Below are 23,280 nucleotides of genomic sequence, written 5' to 3'. Positions count from 1 at the left end.
AAGATTATGGATTGGTTTTATTAATAGTCTATATTTAATACTTCTAACTAGCAATATACCCGTGCTAACACTACGACCCAATTTAATTTAAAATTTTTTAAACGCATTCATATATAAACTAAATATTCAAACTTATTTGCATATCTGGTGTTATTCTCTTCACAATCGACATAATTATACCATCCTATTATTACTTGCCTTCAAACGATAATATAACAAGACGTATGCGCACACACATAAAAACACTATAATCAAGTAGCATTTTTAATATCAAATTAGTAAAGGAAACAAAAGTATCATTGCAGACAACTTGGACTACTGCTATCGATTATCTGTGAAAGTGGCGTTGCACCAAACATCTGCCAACATACATTGATGCTACGGAGGACATTAATGTGTTGTTAGCCATAGGAGTGCTACTGCGTCAGCTGCCTAGCAACATTTATTGCGGTCAAGAACGATGCAGACAACAGCAGTGTGATCCACCAACCTCCGGTGTTTCTGCGAAAGAGTTTGTCTCGTGTATAGTAACTCTCCTGATATAGAAATAGTATATCAAATATTATCCATCATAAAAAAATAATTATATATATAAGATTTAAGAAGGAAAATTCTAAATTAGTTATCCTTCCATGATATGTCGTTGACTTTCCGTATTAAAGGTTTATGTTAAATGGAAACAATGAGAAAGAAATAGACCGTTAAACCACTTACAGATGTTTTAGACCGTCAGATGTGTCACACGATGATGATGATGAGTAAAACAAGATGGTGCACTATAGGGTAGACTCCATGATATGTTGTTGACTTCCATATTAAAGGTTTATGTTAAATGAAAATATTTAGAAGAAGGATCTAGACCGCTAAACCGCTTACAGATGTTTTAGATTGTCAGATGCCTCACCCGATGATGATGATGAGTAAAACGAGTTGATGCACTATAGGGTATAGGGTCGATCAGCGTCCAAACATTCGATGTGATAGGAAAAAAAAGGTGTAGGAAAACAAACACCCCTGAGTAGAGGAAGGAGGGTCAGGTGATACATGAGTCCTTTTTTCATATCGTTTTTTAATGAAAGCTACAGTACATAAACACCATTACCAGTTCTTTTTATATCGAGGCAAATTAATTGTTGGAAGTGTGGAGGGGTGTTGGATATGTTTTGGAGTTAATGCCTCCGTTTTAATAAAACACAAAATAGTTGAAGGGTCAAATCGACCTGTCCCTTTATTATTGTCTCACCTGTAAAATTAACATACGCCGTCCGATCCTGATCTAACGGTAGAGAAAACTCCAACCCTTGGTAGCGATCTCGCTGGGGAGTGCGTGGAAATGGTAGAGAGATTTGTAGGACCTTTCCGCAAAATTCCTCGGTGGCTTCCCTCCGTTAATGGCGGTGGCGGCGGTGGCGGCCGCCGGCGATTGCTCCGCCGTGTTGCCCGAGCCCATATCCCGCCTCGCCCTGAGGCTCCGGTCTGCGCGGGCAGAGGAGGAGGGGAAGGAAGGGAACGGGAGCGTTTGAACTCCAGGCCGAAGCGCGAAGCGGGGGTTAACGTAGCGGGTGAGTCGATTAATCGAGCTTTTTTTTTAAAGTAATGGAGGGGATATGGATAATGGATTCCCCTGATTCTTCTCGTTCGTGGAGACGGTTTCCTGTTCGAGCAGTATGATTTTGATGCGATGCTTAGGTAGAGGTTACTCTCGTGGCTATGGGTGATAGGTTGATAGGGGTGGGTGGATTTGTTGATGATTTTTCTCCTTCGTCCTTCAGAGTTTGGTGTAGTAGCAACTGCAGTTCGTGAATCGTGCGGTTGCGCGTCTTGACACTGCTTCCTGATGCTGACCAACCCTTTTTTTTGTGGATTTTGATACTGTATAAAATGATAGAACTTGTCAGGTTCGAGCTAGATAAACAAAAAAAAGTGGGCTATTCTGTTGGAAAATATGTATTTTTTTGGTTTGTTTGGATGAAAGAACAATTAGTAGTACATCACGCAAATCATTTGCAGGATTGATGGGTTTATGCTGTCTGTAATGAAATTTACACACTGAATAGCATCCAATACTGTAGTTAGGAAAAAATCATTGTTTATTGACAGCATCCATCCTTCTTATAACAACCAATTTATTCCTCGCAAGATAAAATGGTAAGATTTGTTTTTTACATGGTTTGGATTGGCATCAAATGCTAGCCAATGGTGCCAAGTCTTCCTTTTATCTTCTGCTAATGTCCTAGCTGAAGATCATGAGGATCAATCTCTCACCCCTTTGCTTTGCATTCGGTACAATCTTGAGTAAACACCATTGCTTGCTGCGACCAATGTTTCGTGGTTGCTCATCTCGACCACCTGGCCTTTGTCCATCACGACAATCACATCCGCGCTTGTGACTGTGGATAATCTGTGTGCAATTGTGATGCTCGTGATCTTGTTCGATGGCTCACCCTCCTTGCTTTTCCACTCCTTTGCTGCCAGGGAACTCATCACCAGCCTCTCCGATTCACCATCCAGAGCACTTGTTGCCTCATCTAGTAGTAGTATGACTGGCCTCTTCAGTATAGTTCTTGCAATGGCTATTCTCTGCTTCTGCCCTCCTGAAAGTTGGCTTCCTTTGTCCCCGACAACTGTGTCATACCCGCTTGACAGGCCACTGATGAACTCATGAATATTTGCCTCCATTGCAGCCTCAACTATTTCTGTTTCTGACGCACCTTCATTTCCATAGCTAATGTTCTCTCTTATGGAGAAATTGAACAAGATTGGCTCTTGCTGAACCAGTCCTATCTGCTTTCTTAGGAACCTCAAATTGTAATCTCTGATGTCCTTACCATCAACTAGTACCTGTCCTCTGCAAGGATCATAGAATCGTAACAAAAGAGATACCACTGTGGATTTCCCTGCACCACTTGGCCCAACCAATGCTACCCTTTGACCTGGTTCAATAGCTAGACTGAATCCATCCAATATGATTACCTCTTGTCTTGATGGGTATCTGAAACTGACATATTGAAACTCAATGTTGCCTGTAATTCTGTCTTCACAATGCACTTTTGGTTCATCTGGCACGATCTGCGTTTCTCTGTCGAGAATGTCAAGCACAGGATCCAATATTGTGATGGCCGACAAAACCATGGGGATCAAGGACCATAACTCCGTGACGGAAGTTATCGTCAGTGCAATTGCTTGATAGGACCGTACACAGTTTTCAAATGTCGCTAGGCTCTTGTCAAGTTGCACGATGGTGTAACTCAATGCGATGGCATGCGTCATGTGCCACAAGCATAGGGAAACCCCTTGTACCACACCATACTTTATGCTCTCTATCTTGCTTGTCTGCATTGGTTCTTGCAGTGATGAATCCGCTTTCTTTAGTATTTCCTCTTCCTGAACAAAAGAGGCCACTGTACGAATGTTGCTAACAGCCTCTGAAGTGAGCAAGATGAGCTTCCGGTGAGACGTAGAGGAGTCGGTGGCAAAACCTTTTGCTGACCTTACTTGTACGAGACCAGTGATAAACTGAAATGGCATCAGAGCCCATGCAACCAGACCCATCCTCCAGTTCACTGCCATGCTTAATCCTGTAGCTATCAAAATCGAAGAGACACACTGGACAATGACTGATATTCGATCAGATATGATGGTTTTAATCATGGAGGTGTCACCAACAACACGTGATGTCAGGAAACCGACACTGTTCTTGGGTTGTTCAAACCAACCTATTTCGTTTTGAAGAATGACTGCAATTTGATAAAGAGAAATGGTGTTACGTTCTAAACAACAACTGGTCATATAATTATCTACTCAATGCAATCTGTGAGATGTAAAATGTCATGCTTGAGTTTCAGACCTGAAAAGAGGGCCTCCCTTAGGTTATTCATTGCCCTTTCGCCAATAAGGCCATATATATAGTGCTGGAAGATGTTACTGAAAAATGTGAGCAATCCAATGAGGAACAAAATTATCGAGTACTTCCCAACTATTCTCTTTGCATCTGGGTCAAAGTATGCTACGCCAACCGTCATGATGAAGAAAGCAAATATTGGCTTGGATACCCCAGAGATTGCGGCTGCTGTTGAGCCGAGAAGAACCTTTCCTGGCTCCAGCATAAATGTTCCAAGGAACATTCTGTAGAAAACAGATGTCCTCTTTCTGATTTCTTGGTTCGGTTGGTTTGAGTTCAGTTCTAGACTCTTCTCTTGTTCATGTGCAGTAGAAGATGGCTCATTGTTTGTTCCAGTTCCATTGTCTTGTTCTTCTCTGACCTGATCAGTAAATCTGAAAAATTTCTTACCCAAAATTAAGATGCCACACTAACCATCACAGGGAATAAAGTATACTCTGATCTATTCAGTTATTCCTAGCAACATATCATTTGCCTAGTTGAAGGGCATAACATATTTTAATCTTTATGTTTTTGCATATTCCAGAATGTATGGTTTAATAATTTTCATTCATATAATTGCATATTTACAATGACATGATGGATTCCATAAATGAACATTCTACATTATGAAAAGGTTGCAATTGATTACACTTACCTTTCTTCACCCTTGCCAGATTCCTGCTCTAGATATTGCATACCGCATACACTCGAGTAGAATGGACTTTTCTCCAGCAATTCTTCATGAGTTCCAGATTGAGCTACTTTTCCATTCTCCATAACAACAATCATGTCTGCATTTTTGATTGTTGACATTCTGTGGGCAATCAAAATAACAGTCCTTCCTTGCATAGCTCTATCAAGAGCTTCCTGCACTAACTTCTCTGATTCTGAATCAAGTGCACTTGTGGCTTCATCAAGAAGAAGAATAGGAGGATCTCTTAGCATAGCCCTTGCAATTGCTATTCTTTGTTTCTGACCTCCTGATAACTGCACACCTCTTTCTCCTACCTGAAGTGATTACCGCAGTAAAGTACATTGGTGATGCTAAAGTTTCCATTTTTTGAAATATAAGTGATGATCTTACCCTTTTTTTATATGTGAATTAGTACCGATGCTTAGTTGCTTACTATTTACAGATTCAGGATATAATATAACTACTCAAAAACTTATCTATTTAATTTGGGCCTATGCAGCACATTCCTTGAAAAAGAACACAGCACGTTTCTGCTGTCTGACACTCCTACTTATCTTAGAAGATGAATTTCCAAGGGAACAACTAAAAATCAGTATATCGGTCCCAAACTTGAAAGGTAGTCTGCATTTTATCCAGCTGTTTGAATATGTATGCTAATCATTTGACATAGTCTGGTTCAATTTATAAGGTTTTTACTACTCTCTTTTTCATTAGCATGAAGTCTTACCTCCGTTAAGTATTGGTTCGGAAGTTTGGATATAAAGGAGTGCACATTAGCTGCTTTTGCTGTTTCAATTATCTCTTCATCAGTTCCATCCATTTTGCCAATTCTCAAGTTATCCATGATCGTACCGGAAAACAGTGATGGTTCTTGAGAGACTGAACCTATACTTCTCCTGAGGGACTTCAGATCAAGGTCCTTAACATTTTGACCATCGATAAGGATGTCACCTGCATTATAAATTGTCAGTAGCAAGGTCTAAAAGTTTATCTCTATGCAGCACTTATTTTAGGGTCCTCTTTGTTTGGGCTTAGGGCTATTGACTTAAATTAAATCGACTTTTCAGCTTATTTAGTTTATAAGCTGGTGTCTTGAAAGCTTCAAATTTAATGGTGAAGTGCTACCTCTACTCCAAATAAGCCAGAAAAGATACTCGATTAGCTTTTGCCTAAATAACATAAGAGTGGCTTATGGCTTCAAAAAAGCTCAATGGAAAAGCTACTTGTTTGTTTAGGCTTATGCCTTTTTCCCTTAAAAGTTGGCTTATAAGCCCAAACAAAGAGGGCCTTAGAAAAATGGATCCTGTATGCAGTGACAACATGCCATTTTTTTCTGCAGGTAAACTCAAGCTCTGCTGAACTCTAAAAAGCACACAAATTATAGAATATAAACTTCAACACATACTCCGCCATAGAGATGTATCCTAGAAGCATACCTGATATAGGATCGTAGAATCGTTGAACTAGAGAAATTACAGTGCTCTTGCCACATCCACTGCTCCCCACAAGAGCAATAACTTTGCCTGCTGGTATGGTTAGTGAAAAACCTCTGAGAATTGGCTTGTCCACACGGGATGGATACATGAAATATACCTCTCGAATTTCAATATTTCCAATGACCTTCTCTAAGATTGTTCCATTTGATTCATAATTTATCGCTGGATTTCTATTGATAATCTCAAATACTTCTTTGCCAGCAGCTTTTGCTTGGCTGAAGGACTGAAGATCTGGAGCAGCATTTGAGATATATCTGAAACCACATACAAAAATAATGGCTGTATCAACTTCATAAAAATACCACGGAATACGACATATTGCTAGAAAGATAATTCTTTATTACATTGCTGCAGAGAGGATGTTAATGACAGCTGCAACTGTTTGACCTCCTTTTGCAGATCTATCAATTACTGCAGCTGCTCCAACCCAGACTGTTAATGAATATGAACAGAAAGTTGCAATTTGTAACATTCCCAAACCTAGTCCTTTTGTCATCGCCTCTTTCTTGCTTAGCTCGTATTGCTTGTCCATACATTTGATGAATGATTTGATTGCTGAATTTTCTCCAGCAAATGAGAAGACAGTCTTGATATGTGAGAAAGCCTGTGCACAAAATGTATTATATGATTACAAATTTGATAAAGCAGACCTACTTGATTCTAATATTTCATCCATTCGCCTAGGTACCTGTTCTACAACTGTGGTTGCTTCAGAGATCAAAGCCATTCTTTTCATTGACATGTCAATCATCATTTTGGCATATGTTGCGCCAACCATGAGGAGCATAGGAACAACCAGCATGGAGAGCATACCCACCTCCCAGCAGCACACGAAAGCAACAATGATGGAAACAAAGAACGTGGAGAAGTTTGACAAAAAGTGACCAAGCTGAGGGAAAAAGGTAACTTTGTGCTCAACTTTTGAATGCCAAATGAAAATTATAGCACTTTAGTTTGGTTTAACTAAAACTTGCAGTGAATGCTTTTATGTTACAAGCTTATACCTTTTCACCAATTGCATCTTGTATGGCACTCATATGGTTGATTGCTCCAGCCATGATTTTTGCAGTGGTTAAGTCAGTATCAAAAGCTCCAATATCTTGACTCAGCACTGATCTCAAGTATGCCATCCGCATGCGTGACATTTGTCTCTGACTGGTATACATCCAACATGTAATTTCTGTGGAAGTGTCATTTTTGCAAAAAGGTAAGATGTTTTTTTTTTTCGAATGAAGCATTCTTTTGATCTTTTTTTATTCCCATTATGTGATTCTCTTGTTGCTGCACACAAATATACAAGTAGTAACATAGGGAATGATGTTACTATGAGTTGCTCGCTTTTAAAGTCATACACTTTCTTTTCTCTGTACATTTCTTTGTGCCAGGATGCGCTGTACTCAGGGTCCAATTTTCTTTTTCACATTTTCCAGCCAGTTATGTCTAGTAGATGATATCTGGTTGAGGTATATGCTAAAAATGTAGACCAAATTCTAACCAGGTTGAGCTATTATACCCCCAGATTCAGTAGTTTGGTCTAAGCTCAACAAAAAAAAAACTATATATTTTACTTAACTATATCTGCATTGAAATTGCTCTAGCTCTGTCCTATATTCTGGTATTGGTATGCACTTATAGCTGTTAAACAGTTTATCTATTAGGATCTTTGGATTTTTGATAGGTTCCTTCAGGCTTCCAATATGCTCTAACTTAAGGGATAATTTAACAACTGATAACCTACTTTCAGTATCTTACAAGTTACAGGTCCAAATACAGCAAAGTTAGAAGAATTCACTCACCAACCATTCCACCAGGAAGTGTAATAATTGCCAATGCCCACATATATGGAATTAACTACAAACAAGAATAACACAATTAGACACGATGTTAAGTAATGTTATAACCAACCTTTTGGCTTCAAATCAATATAGAGAAACCAAAGAAAAGCATTCAGTAATACCAGCTGGCATTCTATGTGAAGTATTTTAGGACAGAAAAATGACCTTAGAGAGTTCCTGGACTGTGGCCTCCCGATTGCCTATGTTGTTCCCGACCACATCAATGCCTTTGCCAACTAAGTAATACGACATTGAAGGCCCCATCCCATGCAGGAATGACCCCATCGTTCCTGCTACCATGAGCAGCCAATCTAGTCCATCAGCGTAGCAGAGCAGCCCAAAGAATGGGAACTGCTGATCTATCACCGCCTTTTCTGCCACCGGTGGAGAAGTGATCCTCTCCTCATCCACACTGGAGTCTTTAGAATTTTCAACAGGGTGGTCCTTCTCTTGGATGAGCACCATTGTGTATTTGTGAGCCTTGCTATGGTTTGCAGAAGAGTAGCAGCAGCATTCAGGCATGTATATAGCAGTGGGAAAATCATATAGGTACAAAAAAAAGGTAGACATCCCATTGGTACTTTCAATGTTCATACGGATAACTAATCAACATGGGAATTGGATATCTTAAGATCTATTATTTGTTTGGTTGGATCTTAGCAGTTGCTATTGTCAACCTAAAACTGTGTTGCTGACATGGCGCATGATGTTTTTTTGTTGAATTTGAACTCACTAGAAGTGAACATATTTTTTCACTGCTGTGAAACTTTAGTTATGCCTTCAAGTCACATCATAGTGAAATACTAAGACTGTACTTTCGTTGTTGTAACCAAACTGCAGTGACAAGTGGCAACTTTGTTTTCATCTAACAGTACTAACCTTTAGCTCACCTGCAAGTTTAATAAACCAAATTGGCAGATCCATTTTTTCATTATAGATACTCTTTAGAACAAGATCCTGCTTTACACATTCCTATTCCCTTCCAAATTCCAATAAAATAAACTCTATAGCTTCTTTAATAAACATGATGCTCTGCCATACTTCTATGAAGTTTATGTTAGAATAAATTATTAGACCTACAAGATCAAGGTATCTAAAGTAATAGTCAAAAGCTACAAATCATAGTCCACTTTCTGTGGTGACACGTCCACAAAGTTATCATGATAATACAGCCTTGCCATATTTCCATACTTAAAATATTATTTTTATGGAACTAGGTTATGCACTTAAAATATTATTATTATGAAACTATATTATGCAGGGGTCTTCATCTAGTGTCTTAGATTATAAGCTTTATTCAAGATTACCTCAATCCCTCAAGATGACGCACTTACTTGATGGCCCTAATTCATTTTGCTCACCAAGATTGGTGATCTAGCGTGCTTCTTTTGGTTAGTGGTGTCCTGCTACAAGTAATAAGCCGACTTTACTCGCATATGATACGTGGATCATTCAATTGATTGGATAACTATTCTGTAAGATCATAGTCATGATCTATATATTGTGATGAACAATTGGCTTGTAAAGTAACAGAATTTGGTCTGGAAACGAGTATGGTGTTGTGTAAGTGTGTGTAACTAATGTGGGTCAGGTTACGACAGCAGTTTGTTTGTCTCTATGTGTGCAGGTGACTTGAGGTCAACTGTGATCAATGGCGAGGACCATGACTAGATTCAGGGAGGAGCTGAGGTTTGGATGATCGGGATACAGACCATGACTAAGTTCAGGGATGAACCGAGATCTGGATGGTCGGGATGCCATGTGACATGGTTGGATAGAGTCGTGATTCTCGGAGGTCAATACCGGTCACCGGCGGTGGGATCGTGACTAAGCTCAGGGAGGAGCTGAGGTCCGGACGATCAAGAATGCCGGGTGACAGTGTTGAATACGAGATGGCACATGGTGGAGGAACACCGTGTGGGATGAAATCGTAACGGGCTTCACATGTTGCATGTGTAAGCGCCGAAAAAATCGTGAAGTAAATCGGATTAAAATTGAAGTTTAATGGACGAAGAAATAAAAGAAAAGAAAGAGATAGAGTTGCGCTACAGTACACGTGCTACAGTACCGCGCCGGACTGTAGCACGGTTGGTGTCCTGTACGTGCGCAAGAGAGATCGGGGTCTGTACGTACGTGTACGTATGGGCTTGTTGGCCCGTGCGGCATGGATGCAAGGCACGATCGATTCGGTTTCGACGTGCGGGTGTCATGAGCTTTTGGAGAATTAGAATTAGAAAATTAGAGTTGAATAGTTGTTGATTCTAGATCAACAATTTTAAGAGGAGTGCTGTTGTTGCACTTTGTAAATACTAGTTGAAGCAATAAAGTTGAGAGCATTCAATCTACAGATTCTGCTTTCATCTACCGGTATTTCTCTGGATCTGGACGATCTGATTGACAGCACAGGACAACGCGATCAAGTTAATTTCAGGAGCGGCGTAACCAGATTGGCGGCATAGGACGGCGTTACCAGAGGTAATCGCAGGAGCGGCTAACCAGAGGTAATCTTTTATTCCGCGAAAGATTTTTGGGTTTTGGTTTTCTCTACCATTCACCCCCTCTGGTAGGTCTGTTTAATTCTGTTTCGATCCTACATATTCTAGCATCATATTGTCCACGGTCCTAATGCTAAATTGGAGAAAATAGGACCTCTCGGTCCTTTTTTTTAAAAAAAACTCACTAGAGCATGAACAATGCACCGAGTCCTCACGCAGGAAACCAAGGAAAAAGGCAAGATACACGTAGGCACAGAGGTTTTCAAGCTACTACTACATGTGTAATGGATGGTGTCCTCACTGGACAATTGTACTTCACATGTTTTCTTGTAAGGATTAATTATGTTCCAATTCCAGAAGGTATTATTGATCAGTAAAAATAAATGATATTTTTTAATCTGTCAACTGACTGTAAATGCATTTAAGCAATGCCACAAATCTTGGAAAAAGCACCTATTCTATTTCATTAAGTTACTTGCCCACAATGGGACTTGATCAGACAGTGTCATCAATCCCTCATGTTGCTTTGCAAGTGGAACAATCTTGAGTATACACCATCATCTGCAGAGATCAGTGTTTGGTGATTACCAAGTTCGACCACTTCTCCTTTCTCCATCACAACAATCATGTCCACGTTTATGACCGTTGACAATCTATGTGCCACTGTGATACTTGTAATCTTGCTTGATGCCTCATTTCTTTTATTCCACTCCTTGGCCCCTAAAGAACTCATCACCACTCTCTCAGATTCACCATCAAGTGCACTAGTTGCTTCATCAAGAAGAAGAATGGCTGGCCGTTTGAGTAGTGTTCTTGCAATAGCTATCCGCTGCTTCTGCCCTCCTGAAAGCTGGCTTCCTTTTTCTCCAACAACTGTATCATATCCTTTTGGCAGGCTGCTGATGAACTCGTGAATGTTTGCCTCCATCGCAGCCTGAATTATTTCAGTCTCTGAAGTCTCTTCGCTTCCATAGCTAATGTTGTCTCTGATGGATGAATTGAACAAGATTGGCTCTTGTTGAACTAGCCCAATCTGCTTCCTGAGCCATCTGAGATTGTAGTCTTTTATGTTCTTGTCATCAATTAGCACTCTACCTCTCTGAGGATCATAGAATCTCAACAGTAGTGCCAGGACAGAGGATTTGCCTGCACCGCTTGGACCAACCAATGCTACTCTTTGGCCAGGCTCAATGACTAGATTGAAGCCATCAAGAATGGTCACCTCTGGTCTTGATGGATAGTTGAAGTTCACATCTTGAAACTCAGTTCTCCCCATGAGCCAGCCATTACTGGGACTCTCTGGTTTGTCTGGAACAATTTGTGTGTCTCTGTCAAGCATTTCAAATGCTGGATTTAATATTGCAATGGCTGACATGACCATAGGAATCAGAGTCCATAACTCTGTTATGGAAGGTACTGTGAGTGAGAATATCTGGTATGATCTTATGCTGTTCTCAAATGAAGCTTGCTTCCTCTGAACCAGAACTGTGGTGTACCAAAGTGCCACTGCATGTGCAATATTCCACAGGCAGAGTGAGATTCCTTGGATTACACCATACTTCATGCTCTCAATCTTGGTCACTCTCATGGGTTCTTGCAGCGACAATTCTGCTTTCTTAATTATTTCATCTTCATAAACAAAGGATGCCACAGTTCGGATGTTGCTAGCTGCCTCTGAAGCAAGGGAGACAAGTTCCTGGTGAGCGATAGCAGAGTCACCATAGAACCCTTTGGCTGCTTTGGCTTGAATAAGGCCACCAATGAAATGGCATGGCATGACTGCCCATGATACTAAACCCATCCTCCAATTGACGTACATGCTCACCACTGTTGCTATAAGAATTGAAGAGATGCATTGCACAATGACAGCCATTCTATCAGATATGATGATCTTGATTGTTGAGGTGTCGCTCACGATGCGCGAGGTAAGAAAGCCTACACCATTTTTTGGTTTTTCAAACCATCCAAGTTCATTTCGAAGAACAGCTGCATTATTTTGAAACAAAGACTTTGTTATCTTGTGAATATTGACTCTTGCAAGATATTGAGAGCACAAGAAAGAAAAGTTTCATATAACATACATGAAAAGATGGCCTCCCTTAGGTTTTTCATTGCCTTCTCTCCAACAACACCATAAATATAGTGCTGAAAGATGTTACTGGCAAGTGTGATCACCCCAGCTGTGAAGAAAATGAAAGAATATTTGCTGACTTTTCTCTTTGCATCTGGATCATAATATGCCACACCAATTGTCATGATGAAGTAACCGAACAAGGGCTTTGAGATTCCAGATATAGCTGCTGCTGATGACCCTAATAGTATCTTTGCAATGTCGTCTTTCTGCAGCCCATACCAAAGTCTAAAGAAAGGATGTATTTCCTTTCTGACCTCTTGCTTTGATTGCTTAGAGTTTGGTCGTTCTAATTTGGTCTGTTCTCCCTGCTTTGGAGAGAGCTGCCTATCGTACACTTCGTCGATTTCATCTTCTATTGCATTATCAGAAGAGCTGTTTAATCAACCAAAATGTACAAATTAGTAATTCTTTTTTTAGAGAAGTGATCCTACTGACATTTGGTATTACTATTCACTAAATTTCTGTGCCATTCATTTTATGTGTTTTCCTTAAGTTTACAATTCTAGACTATCTTTTTATCATCTTATTAACAGTGAGACTCCGCTGATGATTTCAAGCCATTTACTTTCAGCTTGCACAATCTGGAGGAATCCTTACGTACCTAACATGCATTCACTACTTTTGTAATGGTAAGCATAAACTATTGGTGAAATGAAGCTTTCCATTGGCCATTTTTAAACTTTACCTTTCTACCCTCTTTCCAGCTTCCTTCTCTATATTTTGCATGCTGCATACATTGGAGTAGAATGTGCTTTTCCCAAGCAACTCTTGATGTGTTCCAGTTTGTGCTACTTTTCCATTCTCCACGACAACAATTGTGTCAGCATTTACAACTGTAGACATTCTGTGTGCTATCAATATGACAGTCCTCCCACTCATAGCTTTATCCAGTGCATCTTGAACTAGCTTTTCTGACTCTGAATCAAGGGCACTTGTTGCTTCATCCAGAAGGAGGATTGGTGGATCCTTGAGCATTGCCCTTGCAATAGCTATTCGTTGTTTCTGACCTCCTGACAACTGCACTCCTCTTTCCCCTACCTGAATCAATAAAGATGTTGTAAGGCACTAGCCAAGTAGATTTCAACAAAAAATAAAGTGCTTGTGTATATTATGAAAGATGAAAAAATAGGAAAAGACTGTGACTATTCTGGAGAATTAAATTTCTAACAGTAAGGTATCAATTGCACATTGATTTTTTTATTTTGCAAGGAACTTTGTTTAAATTTGAGTATTTACAAACCAAAAGTTAAAGCTCTAATGCCCATTTTTGTTTAACATGCTCCCTGTCAATTCCCTGCTCTGAAACGGTCCCTTCTAATAAGTATCCATTGTGATGAAGTTATTTTTTTTTTCTATATACTGGATAACCTTCCAGCGAATAATATGAATTCCCCTTGTTTTATGCATTTCTGCAGTAAAAGCACACGCACCTCTGTTAAGTATTCATTGGGAAGTTTGGATATAAATGAATGCACATTAGCTGTTCTAGCTGCTTTGGATATCTCATCATCACTTGCATCCATTTTACCAATCCTCAAGTTATCCTTGATGGTCCCCGAAAATAGTGATGGTTCCTGAGAAACTGAAGCAATGTTTCTTCGGAGGGATTCCAGATCAAGTTTCTTGATACTGTGACCGTCAATGAATATGTCACCTGCAGTATTAGGCTTACTTAAAAACATTTTAAAACTAATATATAAATTCTTTTTAAACAATATATACACAGTCAAACCAGCAGCTGATCTTAATTCCAATGTGGAATTTTACATAAACAAAAGATATAATATTTACTTAGCTCATGCCTGCAGTTTGAGAGAAGCATACCTGAGGCTGGATCATAGAACCTTTGGAGTAGTGAAATCACAGTGCTCTTCCCACAGCCGCTGCTTCCTACCAGTGCAACAACTTTGCCTGCAGGGATGCATAACGAGAATCCTTGGAGAATTGGCTTATCCTGGCGCGATGGATAGGCAAAATGCACCCTGCGTAATTTTATTTCTCCTCGAACCTTTCCTAGTACTGATCCATGTTTCTCATAACTAATGGATGGCTTTCTTTCAATAACCTTGAACACTTCTTTTCCTGCAGCTTTTGCCTGATTAAAGGTCTGAAGGTCCGGTGCAGCATAGGTAATTGATCTGAATCCATTTGGTGAAAATCATTTGAGTATCTATTCATGAAATTTTGTAGAAATAAATAATACACTGGACCTTCAGAATGACATTACTGCACACTATAGTATCCATTTTGTTTGGAAGTATTTCAATAGGAACTTTAATTAAGCAACAGCTGAAATTTTGCTTTCTTTGGATTGTGAATTGGCGGCATTTAACATAAAAAGTTAATATTTGAATAAATCAGGATGTTGTTGTAGACTTGTAACATTACATTGCTCCAAAGAGGATGCTCATGATGGCAGCTATCGTGCCACCTCCTGTTGCCTTTCGTCTGGTTACTGCAACTGCCCCAATCCAAACCATCAGTGCCCATGAACAGAAGGTCACAGCTTGGAACAATCCCAGTCCTATCCCCTTTATCACCGCCTCCTTCTTACTTAGTTTGTACTGATTATCCATGCACTGGACAAAGGATTTCATGGCCCATTTCTCCCCGACAAAGGAGAAGACAGTCTTAATATGCGACAAGGTCTGCTTAGAAAGGCGTAGTAGTATTAAGAACTCATCTTGTGGGCAATCGATTATACTTTTAATTAACTTGGCTTAAGTGTGGATGTGAAGTACCAATGTAAATGATTACCTGCTCTACAATAGATGTTGCTTCCGAGATTATGACATTACGTGATAATGATATGCCATTCATGTGTTTTGTGTATGATGCTCCAATGACGAGGATCAGAGGAATGACCAGAAAGGAGAGCAATGCAACTTCCCAGCAGCTGGCAAATGCGATTATGATACCAGCAAAGAAAGTGGAGAAGCTTGTGACGAAATGACCGAGCTGCAGAAAATTGAGCTCAGGTGCATGTTGGACCACAAACAAATCTTATATGCAATGATCCATATAATCACGAAATCCATTACCTTCTCACCAATTGCATCTTGTATGACACTCATGTGGCTGGTTACTCCTGTGATAATTTTTGCAGTGGTTAAGTCAGTGTCAAAGGCCCCAACCTCTTGATTGAGTACTGATCTCAGAAACGCTAGCCGCATGCGTGCTAACTGTCTTTCACTTGAGTATATCCAGCAGGAGATCTCTGCATGTGGATGTTAAGAGGAAAGGTAAGCATGTTTCATGGTCAATACTATTATTCTGTTGTTTCTGTAAGAAATCCTGTTATTATCATTGCTGAACATATACGATTGCTGATAAAAAATAGGGTAAATATAAGAGTTTGAGGAACAAAAATGAATTTTACCTCTTAAAAAACAATCTCTAACAATATCATTAATCTCACGTGCTATTCCTTTTTAATTGTGTAAGCGTCTTTTGTGTCATTGCAGATGAAAGAAAAATACAAATCTAAGACCTAACAGCTAGACAAAAGCACGCATGTAGAAACAATTTATAAGTTCTATATCCTAGTTTTATACTTAATGAGCTGATGCATGAGCAATACTGCAGTTCTTTTTGTATCTTCTATTTACATAAATCAAGCCAGAAAAATGTGAACATATTTCAACAGGTCCTGTACCCTGTTTTTTATTCCTATTTGTATGCTTATTCTGTTTAAAGAACTGAACTGAGATTTCCATGCCAGCGTATTTCTTTCACCACATGAAAAGCCACATCTATCATGGTAGATAAAAGGACAGATTGTGTCAACTTACCGACCATTCCAGCAGGAAGAGTAGCTGCTGCCATATACCACACAAAGGGAACCACCTTCAATCAAGAAATGGAAAGGGCATAAGTAAAATACATAGCAGATCAACTCATCAACATATTGGTAGTTCAAAAAGATTAAATGGGAGAAAAGACTAATCATATGCATGGATATCATGCTTTTAGAAGTTCACCTTATACAGTGCATGGACCATGCCCTCTTGATCATTTATGTTAGTTCCATAAGCGTCAAGTGCTTTCCCTAGAAGGAGATACCCAACGGGGAATGCCATACCATGAATGACAGACCCGATGGTTCCAAGGGCCATGAGGAGCCAGTCGACTGCATCAGCATAGCAAAGCAGCCTGAAGAATGGAAATGGCTTCTCGTCGGTGCTAGATTCTGATGGCACTGGTATTGTGCTCTTACTTTCATCCATATCATCAAATTGAGATGATGAAATAGAGTGGTCTTCATCATGGACTGTAGACATTTTCTTCAGTGATCTTGGTAACCCTTTTGCAGTAGAGTGGTATTGAAAGGAGATACATAGATGGCATAGGCATTATAGCCATGGACTATCATGGACATTTAATACTGGTGCATGCTTATGTGTAGATACTGACAACCATGTGTTCCAAAATTGAGTGAGACAAACAATATAGGGACTCTCAAGGTTGAAAACAAAGTATTTTTGAGCTGGTAAAGGGATCAGAATACTATGTGAATTTTAGTGGTGGTGTTTGGCTAAGCTTTGACACTGTTAGTTGTCTTGGCAATGTCGTTTTTCAGTGATCTAGATGAAGCATGGAGGGGGCTTGACAAACTTAGCTGTTTAAGTAAAGAAAACATGTGAAAGCTGCCTAGCTGTTGGTGTGGGCTGTTTTGTTTCTTTCTTTTAGTTGTGTCCGGTATAAGACCTTGGTAGTGGGAGGTTGGGTTTCTAACCTTGTCTTCCACTACCTTTTTTCTCCCTCTTGCTTAATGAAACGATATGCAGATCTCCTGCATATTTGAGAAAAATAAAAGCTGCCTAGCTGCAAAGTTGTTGAGTGAATCAATGAAGCTAACAAGGAAAACTGAGAAATGATAGGAGAGTGTGCACACTTCAAATTATCTGTTACATAATCATTTTTCTTGTGTGTGTGGACCAGCAAGAATCTGGGTTATCACATTGTGCCACTTGATTTAGGTCCCATTTGTTTCAGCTTAGGATATTTGATATCTGGATTATAGAAATAATCTGAAAGAAATGATTAGATTATTGTGACAACTTATTATAATCTAGAGCCTAGGCCTTGTCTAGATTATTTGGTGGTTAAAGACTTGCTGCTCCTGGGTACTTTAAAGTAATTACCTATCTTGTCATACATTACCTACTTTAGCTTCTAATAATCTGGTTCAATAATCTAGATTACAATAATCCTAGGTGAAAACAAACGGAGCTTTATTCCTTTTACCTCAATTAAAATATTGTAAGCAAAATCAGTGTCTGGGGATCCCACTTTAATGATTCCTAGCCTTGACCAATTAAACTAATAAATTTCTCACCTCGGCTGATGATTGGTCAAGATCAAGAAGATTTGATATGCATAATATGTTAAGCTGTGCTTACATGACCGAGATAGGTTTCTGGGAATAACTGAGGCATAATCTGAGCATATTCTGTTTTAGACGGCAATACTGCATATAATACACGAGGCTGTCGATGTCGCATGTCAGTGCAACCAACCCAGAATGTTTGTTTGCACCTGAGGTAGTTAGGTGATGCACATTTTCCAGGAGAGAATGTCCAAGGGAAAGCAGTGTATCATTTCTGATCATTGCCAGGGAGTCATTCAATTATCTTGACCTTGTATCATTCGTACTCTGAACATTTTGCCTATTGCTCATACAACCGGATGAAAACTGACATCTGCGTCAAACACATTGTGCAGGTTGCCGTTTGGAGTTGGGAGGCACACTGACAGCTCGTTGGTTCTCCAGGTGGTTTTTGACAATCTTTGTCGACGCTGTGAAGGAGGTCTCCAAAAAAACAGAGCCAATTTGGTTTATTCCCAGAATTTTGAGCGAAAAGCTCCCAGATTTGCAGCTTGGAAGAAATTTGGATTTTTCTCCAGGCTCTGATAGCCAATCAACTGGAAGCCACAAAGAAAACATTTCTTGACTGAAGCACCAGCATATGCATATGCTACTTCAGTTTTCGTCTTTCTGTTGTTGTTCTCATTAGCAACGTTCATGCAGTCATGCACACAAAGAAAATCACAAATGTAAGTTATGATCGTGTCATTTTCTCTGATGGGATAAGGAAAGAATATCCGGACTTTCGGGTGATATATCTTATATTCTTCTTGGGTGCAGGGATGATGACTGGCTCAAACTCTTATTAAAAATTCTGAATTGATGTCTCATGTGTCTGCCCTCCAATATTCAGTCTGGCATCTTGGAAGCTTTTGAGGATTATGTTGTGCTATTGAGTGCTTTCATTTCCTCAGAGTGACATGTTTGTCCTGAAATTGTATCCTTGCAGATGTCAGTTCTTTTAAAATAATACTCTATCCGTCCCAAAAATATAATAATTTATAGCATTCAAAAATTGTCATAAATATAACAACTTTCACACGTACATTCTATTTTTAACCAATCACAAACTTCCACCATTACTTTCTCATTTTAACCAATCATAATATTCTTTCATTTAATTCCACCAAATTTATTAATATTTGTACCTAGCTCTAAAACTTATCTTCTAGGGTGGGGGGGAGTATATACTAATGCTACCATCCCATCATAAACTAATTTTACTACTGCAAAATTTGGTAGAAGGGTATCTATTTTCATTATATCCATTTTGGAAGAAACCTGCCACCTCAACACACTGGTTGATGTCCTGCTGTTTTCCGAAACAGTTTTGATATAAATCACCCGAGTGACCTTTTTCTTTAAAAAAAACCAAACAAATTCAACTATAGTACGATTACAATGTACCTATATTGCTTCTGTTTCAAAATAAGATCATTTTTAATCTATCTTCTTTGTCCTAAAATATGTTCATTTTTTTAGCAATTATTGCATCGGAGTTTGTGAAAATAGATAATAAATATGTTGAAAGTAGATAAAGTACATAATAATTGCATTAAGATTTAATAAAGTGGACAGTATTATAGTCTTGTTATTTTATTGGTATGTGTCGGAAGAGTGAAAAATGAAATTATTTTGGAACGGAGGGAATACATGCTAGTTATATATTAACTATACTCTCTTCGTTTTATAATATAAGACTTTATAGTATTTGCTTAGATTCATATAAATGTTAATGAATCTAGTCATATGTACAGACAATATATATTGATCAATACATGAATCTAGATATAGTAAAAAAATCTTATCCTATAAAATAGGGTGAGTACATACTAGTTAAATTGTAGTTACGCTATAACTATAAATAGTTATGTTCATCTGATTTAAGAAAAAAAATCACCCAGATGATATATAGTCGCTCCCTTTCAAAAGGCCTCTTGGATCGACACCTTTGGTAGAGCAACCAAGATATTTTGTAGAAATCCATCTCTTAATTTACAGTTCAGACCGTTATTAATATTTGCGTTTGAGATCGTTCATAGAGGCTTTTACCTCTCCAATATGATTAGGGATAGACATGAATCGATTTACAGGTAGCATATGATCGACTCTAATTTAACTTAAATAATGTATGATCGGCTCTAATTTAACTTAAATGAACCCATGAATTACCTATGGACCGACCCATGATCATCGCTGGCTGTGGCTAAAGCCAACAGTGGCCTGGTGGTCGTTGGCTTGTCTGCACCTGAACAGAAAGGGAAAATGGTGCATCGTTTCTTAACACTTTTCGCCTGTTGCTCATACAAAATTGTCCTCCAAGAAGACAACCATTTTGTTCCCATATCAGAATTTTGCGCGAAAATTAAGCTCGCAGATTATTAGCAGCCAGGCGATGTGTGATGTCTCATGTCATTGGAACCAACTTTCCAGAATGCTTCGTTTGCACCTGAAAAAGTTTGCAGATGCATCTTGCCCAAGAGGTATCATGCAAGGATCAAGATGCTGCATTATTTCTGAACATTGCCACAGAATCATTCAACAGTCTCATGCATACTGAACATTTTGCTTGATGCTCGTACAAAGCTGACAGAAACCAACAGCTGCATCAGTCTGCAATGTGCGGATTGCAGTTTGCAATTGGTTCCCAATCTTCGTTGATACTGTGAAACTGATCTTCAAAATGAGCCAATTTGGTCAATGTTTGCGCGAAAACCTACAAGATTGTCAGCTGTCTAGCCCCTCCAGGCTCAGAAGGCCATTCAAGTGGAATCTACAGAGAAAACATTTTTTTTGACAGGAGAGATTTTGTTCTATCCTTCATCTGCTGATCAGATCATTCTCAGACGTCCAAGCAAAATATGCTACTTCAGTTTCGTTTTGTTGTTGTTGTCACTAGGGACATGCATGCAGATACAGAAATGCAAGTTTTTGTAACATCATTTATGTCATTTTCGCTGATAGGATCTGGAGAGAATATCTGGAATTTTCGGGTGATTTCTTGGAGGAATGCAAGGATGACTGGTTCAAATTCTTGTTAAAAAATTTGAACCGTATGTAACATCTCCACTGTCCCAACTCTTGCATTTTGCTGGATTGACTTGCTTGATTAAACATTTTGAGCTGTTGAACGCTATCTTTGGACTGATGTATTTGTGCAAATGTGTATCCATGCCATCATGGCTGAGATCAATGGTAGAACACTGCTTATTTTATAATGACATATATGAGTACAATCAGTCTACAGAAAATACGCCGAGGAAAGCAATTGATGCCTGATTTCTGCTTCCTTGTCCTACCAGAAGCTTGGAAGTTGGAACTCTGTCCAAATCAACCTTTTCTCATCGCACAAATAATGCTGGTTAAAGTAGCATAACATGTCACTATTTCATGATTTCATCATGTGAAATATATATATATATATATATATATATAATTAACAAAAATAGATTTTTTTAAAAAAAACTACAAAACTAGACCTCTAACGCTCAACTAGTGGGCGATATATATAAAACACTAGTTGTGCAATATAACCGACGTGGCAAATGTCCATTAGTGGCGACGGGCTGCTAATGGTGATTACTATATTTGCGCACAAATAATGCTGGTTAAAGTAGCATAACATGTCACTATTTCATGATTTCATCATGTGAAATATATATATATATATATATATATAATTAACAAAAATAGATTTTTTTAAAAAACTACAAAACTAGACCTCTAACGCTCAACTAGTGGGCGATATATATAAAACACTAGTTGTGCAATATAACCGACGTGGCAAATGTCCATTAGTGGCGACGGGCTGCTAATGGTGATTACTATATTTGCGCACCCCGAAGGTGGTGATTGTTTGGTGGTATGCTTGCAAATAAAAAATAATCTATGAATAAAATTTTTATATACGTGTTCTTAGCGATGTAAAACAAATGTTGAAAATAAACTAGATAAAAAAACCTCAAAATCAACTTTAAATTTAAAGTTAAAATTCATATTTTAGCTTATAAGCAGAAACAAAAGCGAAAAGATACGGCCAAAGGAGTAAATGGTCCTATATTGTCCATATCATATTGGAACCATCCAGAAATTTGCAAAGACATTTATTCTACAGAATTTTCTGACTCACTATCTGAAATCACAGTGAAATAGATGAGAAAAGAAAAGGAGAGGATATGATCTTTACTCAGTGACAGATTCTGAAATAAAATAAAAACAGGCTTGCTATGTCTGGTAACACCACGTTTTTCATATTGTTATATCTCGTCTCAACCTATTATAAATTCAAAATGAAAAAAAAACACATGTACATACTAATATAAAAATCTTACGTACTAAATAAGAGCGGATCAAATAAAAGATATGATATCCATTAGTGAATAGCCCACAAATAAGTTATGAGCCAGATGTACTAGTGTGCACATATGTGTTGTATAGTTGTCGATTAATATAGCAATAAAAAAGCAAGGCAGCTGTGTTGTACACATTAATTATACAAATATACGTGAATATTACCTGGCACAAATGTAAGTTGTAAAAGGCACATTACCTTCCACTATTGGACTAACATAAAACGCTATTTTCTAAATTTCGGATAATATATCAAAACATGGGACCTAACCAAGAAAGTTTTGATCTAGCCAATACATTTACCATAGGACGAGAATGAACTCGTATACTAGAGTTAGGACCTAACCGATGCAGCCCAACCGAGAACCCACTTAGTCAAAAAACTCTTCTAAGGGTGGTGATGTGTCAAACTGTATTGATACGTCGAGATGATTTATAAAGGCCCTTGGATGTATCTATTTATACCTTGGATTTATATAAGTCAGATACAAGATATAACTTTGCAAACAAGGAATGGAAAATAACTAATTATATATAATTACTAGAGATATTAAAAAAAATAAAACTGTCTTGTCATGGTATTAATTCCTTACTGAATTCGTGTTCATACATCGGCTGGCCTATTTTCTTAACCAAATTCATAATTATATCAAATTTGGATGTTTAACATTATTCTAATATTTTTTTAAAAAATGCATATCTTTTTTTAGGATCATGATATTTTTTTAAAAAAATCCTTAAAACTATCGCAAGTTCTATAGCAAATCTGTCTTGCAATCTACTTAGGTTCTACTTAAAAGCAAACGCATTATATCATCCATACTGAATATAGAGAAAGATGGTGCGAGAGAAAGAAGGGTTCTAGCCTATCATTTATCTCATCCTCCAAAAAGCATCATGATGTTAGAAAGAGAAACTCTAAATATAAATACTTTCTCTCCTCCATGCATATCTCAACATCCAATTACAGTAGAAGAGAACAATACTAACATGAGAGAATATTGTTATAAAATATTAATTAAATA

The 23,280-nt window shown here is 38.4% G+C and overlaps 2 protein-coding genes and 2 long non-coding RNA genes across 6 annotated transcripts; 2 read left to right on the top strand and 2 right to left on the bottom strand.

Annotated features, from left to right (window-relative positions):
- The first annotated feature begins 1,347 nt into the window (after positions 1–1,347).
- On the top strand, positions 1,348–10,389 carry LOC107304753. Of its 3 annotated transcripts, XR_005812376.1 has the most exons (5): positions 1,348–1,562; positions 5,077–5,193; positions 6,758–6,975; positions 7,128–7,280; positions 9,536–10,389. It is a non-coding gene; the product is annotated as an uncharacterized LOC107304753 (long non-coding RNA). The 3 variants fall into 3 exon arrangements; XR_001550780.2 differs by lacking the exon at positions 5,077–5,193 and having other exon boundaries at positions 9,536–10,386; XR_005812375.1 differs by lacking the exons at positions 1,348–1,562; positions 5,077–5,193 and adding an exon at positions 6,475–6,667 and having other exon boundaries at positions 9,536–10,386.
- Positions 2,183–8,373, bottom strand: LOC102712464 (ABC transporter B family member 14-like). The gene is made up of 10 exons (XM_040527136.1): positions 8,074–8,373; positions 7,870–7,924; positions 7,078–7,253; positions 6,762–6,962; positions 6,418–6,677; positions 6,014–6,327; positions 5,305–5,528; positions 4,539–4,891; positions 3,848–4,275; positions 2,183–3,737 (listed from the first exon to the last, which is right to left on the bottom strand). The coding sequence occupies exons 1-10, from the start codon at positions 8,371–8,373 to the stop codon at positions 2,254–2,256; spliced, it is 3,795 nt and encodes a 1,264-aa protein (XP_040383070.1). The 3' UTR covers positions 2,183–2,253.
- A 522-nt stretch (positions 10,390–10,911) lies between the features above and the next one.
- Positions 10,912–16,817, bottom strand: LOC102712191 (ABC transporter B family member 19-like). Its single transcript, XM_006659056.1, has 10 exons — positions 16,518–16,817; positions 16,329–16,383; positions 15,579–15,754; positions 15,295–15,495; positions 14,926–15,185; positions 14,362–14,675; positions 13,968–14,191; positions 13,223–13,575; positions 12,485–12,909; positions 10,912–12,389 (listed from the first exon to the last, which is right to left on the bottom strand). The coding sequence occupies exons 1-10, from the start codon at positions 16,815–16,817 to the stop codon at positions 10,912–10,914; spliced, it is 3,786 nt and encodes a 1,261-aa protein (XP_006659119.1).
- On the top strand, positions 15,398–18,881 carry LOC107304806. The gene is made up of 4 exons (XR_001550855.2): positions 15,398–15,515; positions 15,644–15,779; positions 18,262–18,594; positions 18,686–18,881. It is a non-coding gene; the product is annotated as an uncharacterized LOC107304806 (long non-coding RNA).
- The last annotated feature ends 4,399 nt before the right edge of the window (positions 18,882–23,280 follow it).

Source organism: Oryza brachyantha, chromosome 8 (genome assembly GCF_000231095.2).
Source record: "Oryza brachyantha chromosome 8, ObraRS2, whole genome shotgun sequence".
Taxonomy (NCBI): domain Eukaryota; kingdom Viridiplantae; phylum Streptophyta; class Magnoliopsida; order Poales; family Poaceae; genus Oryza; species Oryza brachyantha.
The sequence above is the reverse complement of the archived record's forward strand: the minus strand, read 5'-3'. Positions and strand labels throughout refer to the sequence as shown.

Excerpts from the sequence above, each read along its gene's own strand:
- LOC102712464 (XM_040527136.1), bottom strand. The coding sequence starts at position 8,373 with ATGGTGCTCATCCAAGAGAAGGACCACCCTGTTGAAAATTCTAAAGAC. Across the intron at positions 6,678-6,761 it reads CAACCACAGTTGTAGAACAG|GCTTTCTCACATATCAAGAC; the intron begins GTACCTAGGCGA and ends TTTTGTGCACAG. Across the intron at positions 6,328-6,417 it reads AACATCCTCTCTGCAGCAAT|ATATATCTCAAATGCTGCTC; the intron begins GTAATAAAGAAT and ends ATGTGGTTTCAG.
- LOC102712191 (XM_006659056.1), bottom strand. The coding sequence starts at position 16,817 with ATGTCTACAGTCCATGATGAAGACCACTCTATTTCATCATCTCAATTT. Across the intron at positions 15,186-15,294 it reads CAACATCTATTGTAGAGCAG|ACCTTGTCGCATATTAAGAC; the intron begins GTAATCATTTAC and ends CTTTCTAAGCAG. Across the intron at positions 12,390-12,484 it reads AAGGGAGGCCATCTTTTCAT|CTGTTCTTCGAAATGAACTT; the intron begins GTATGTTATATG and ends AAAATAATGCAG.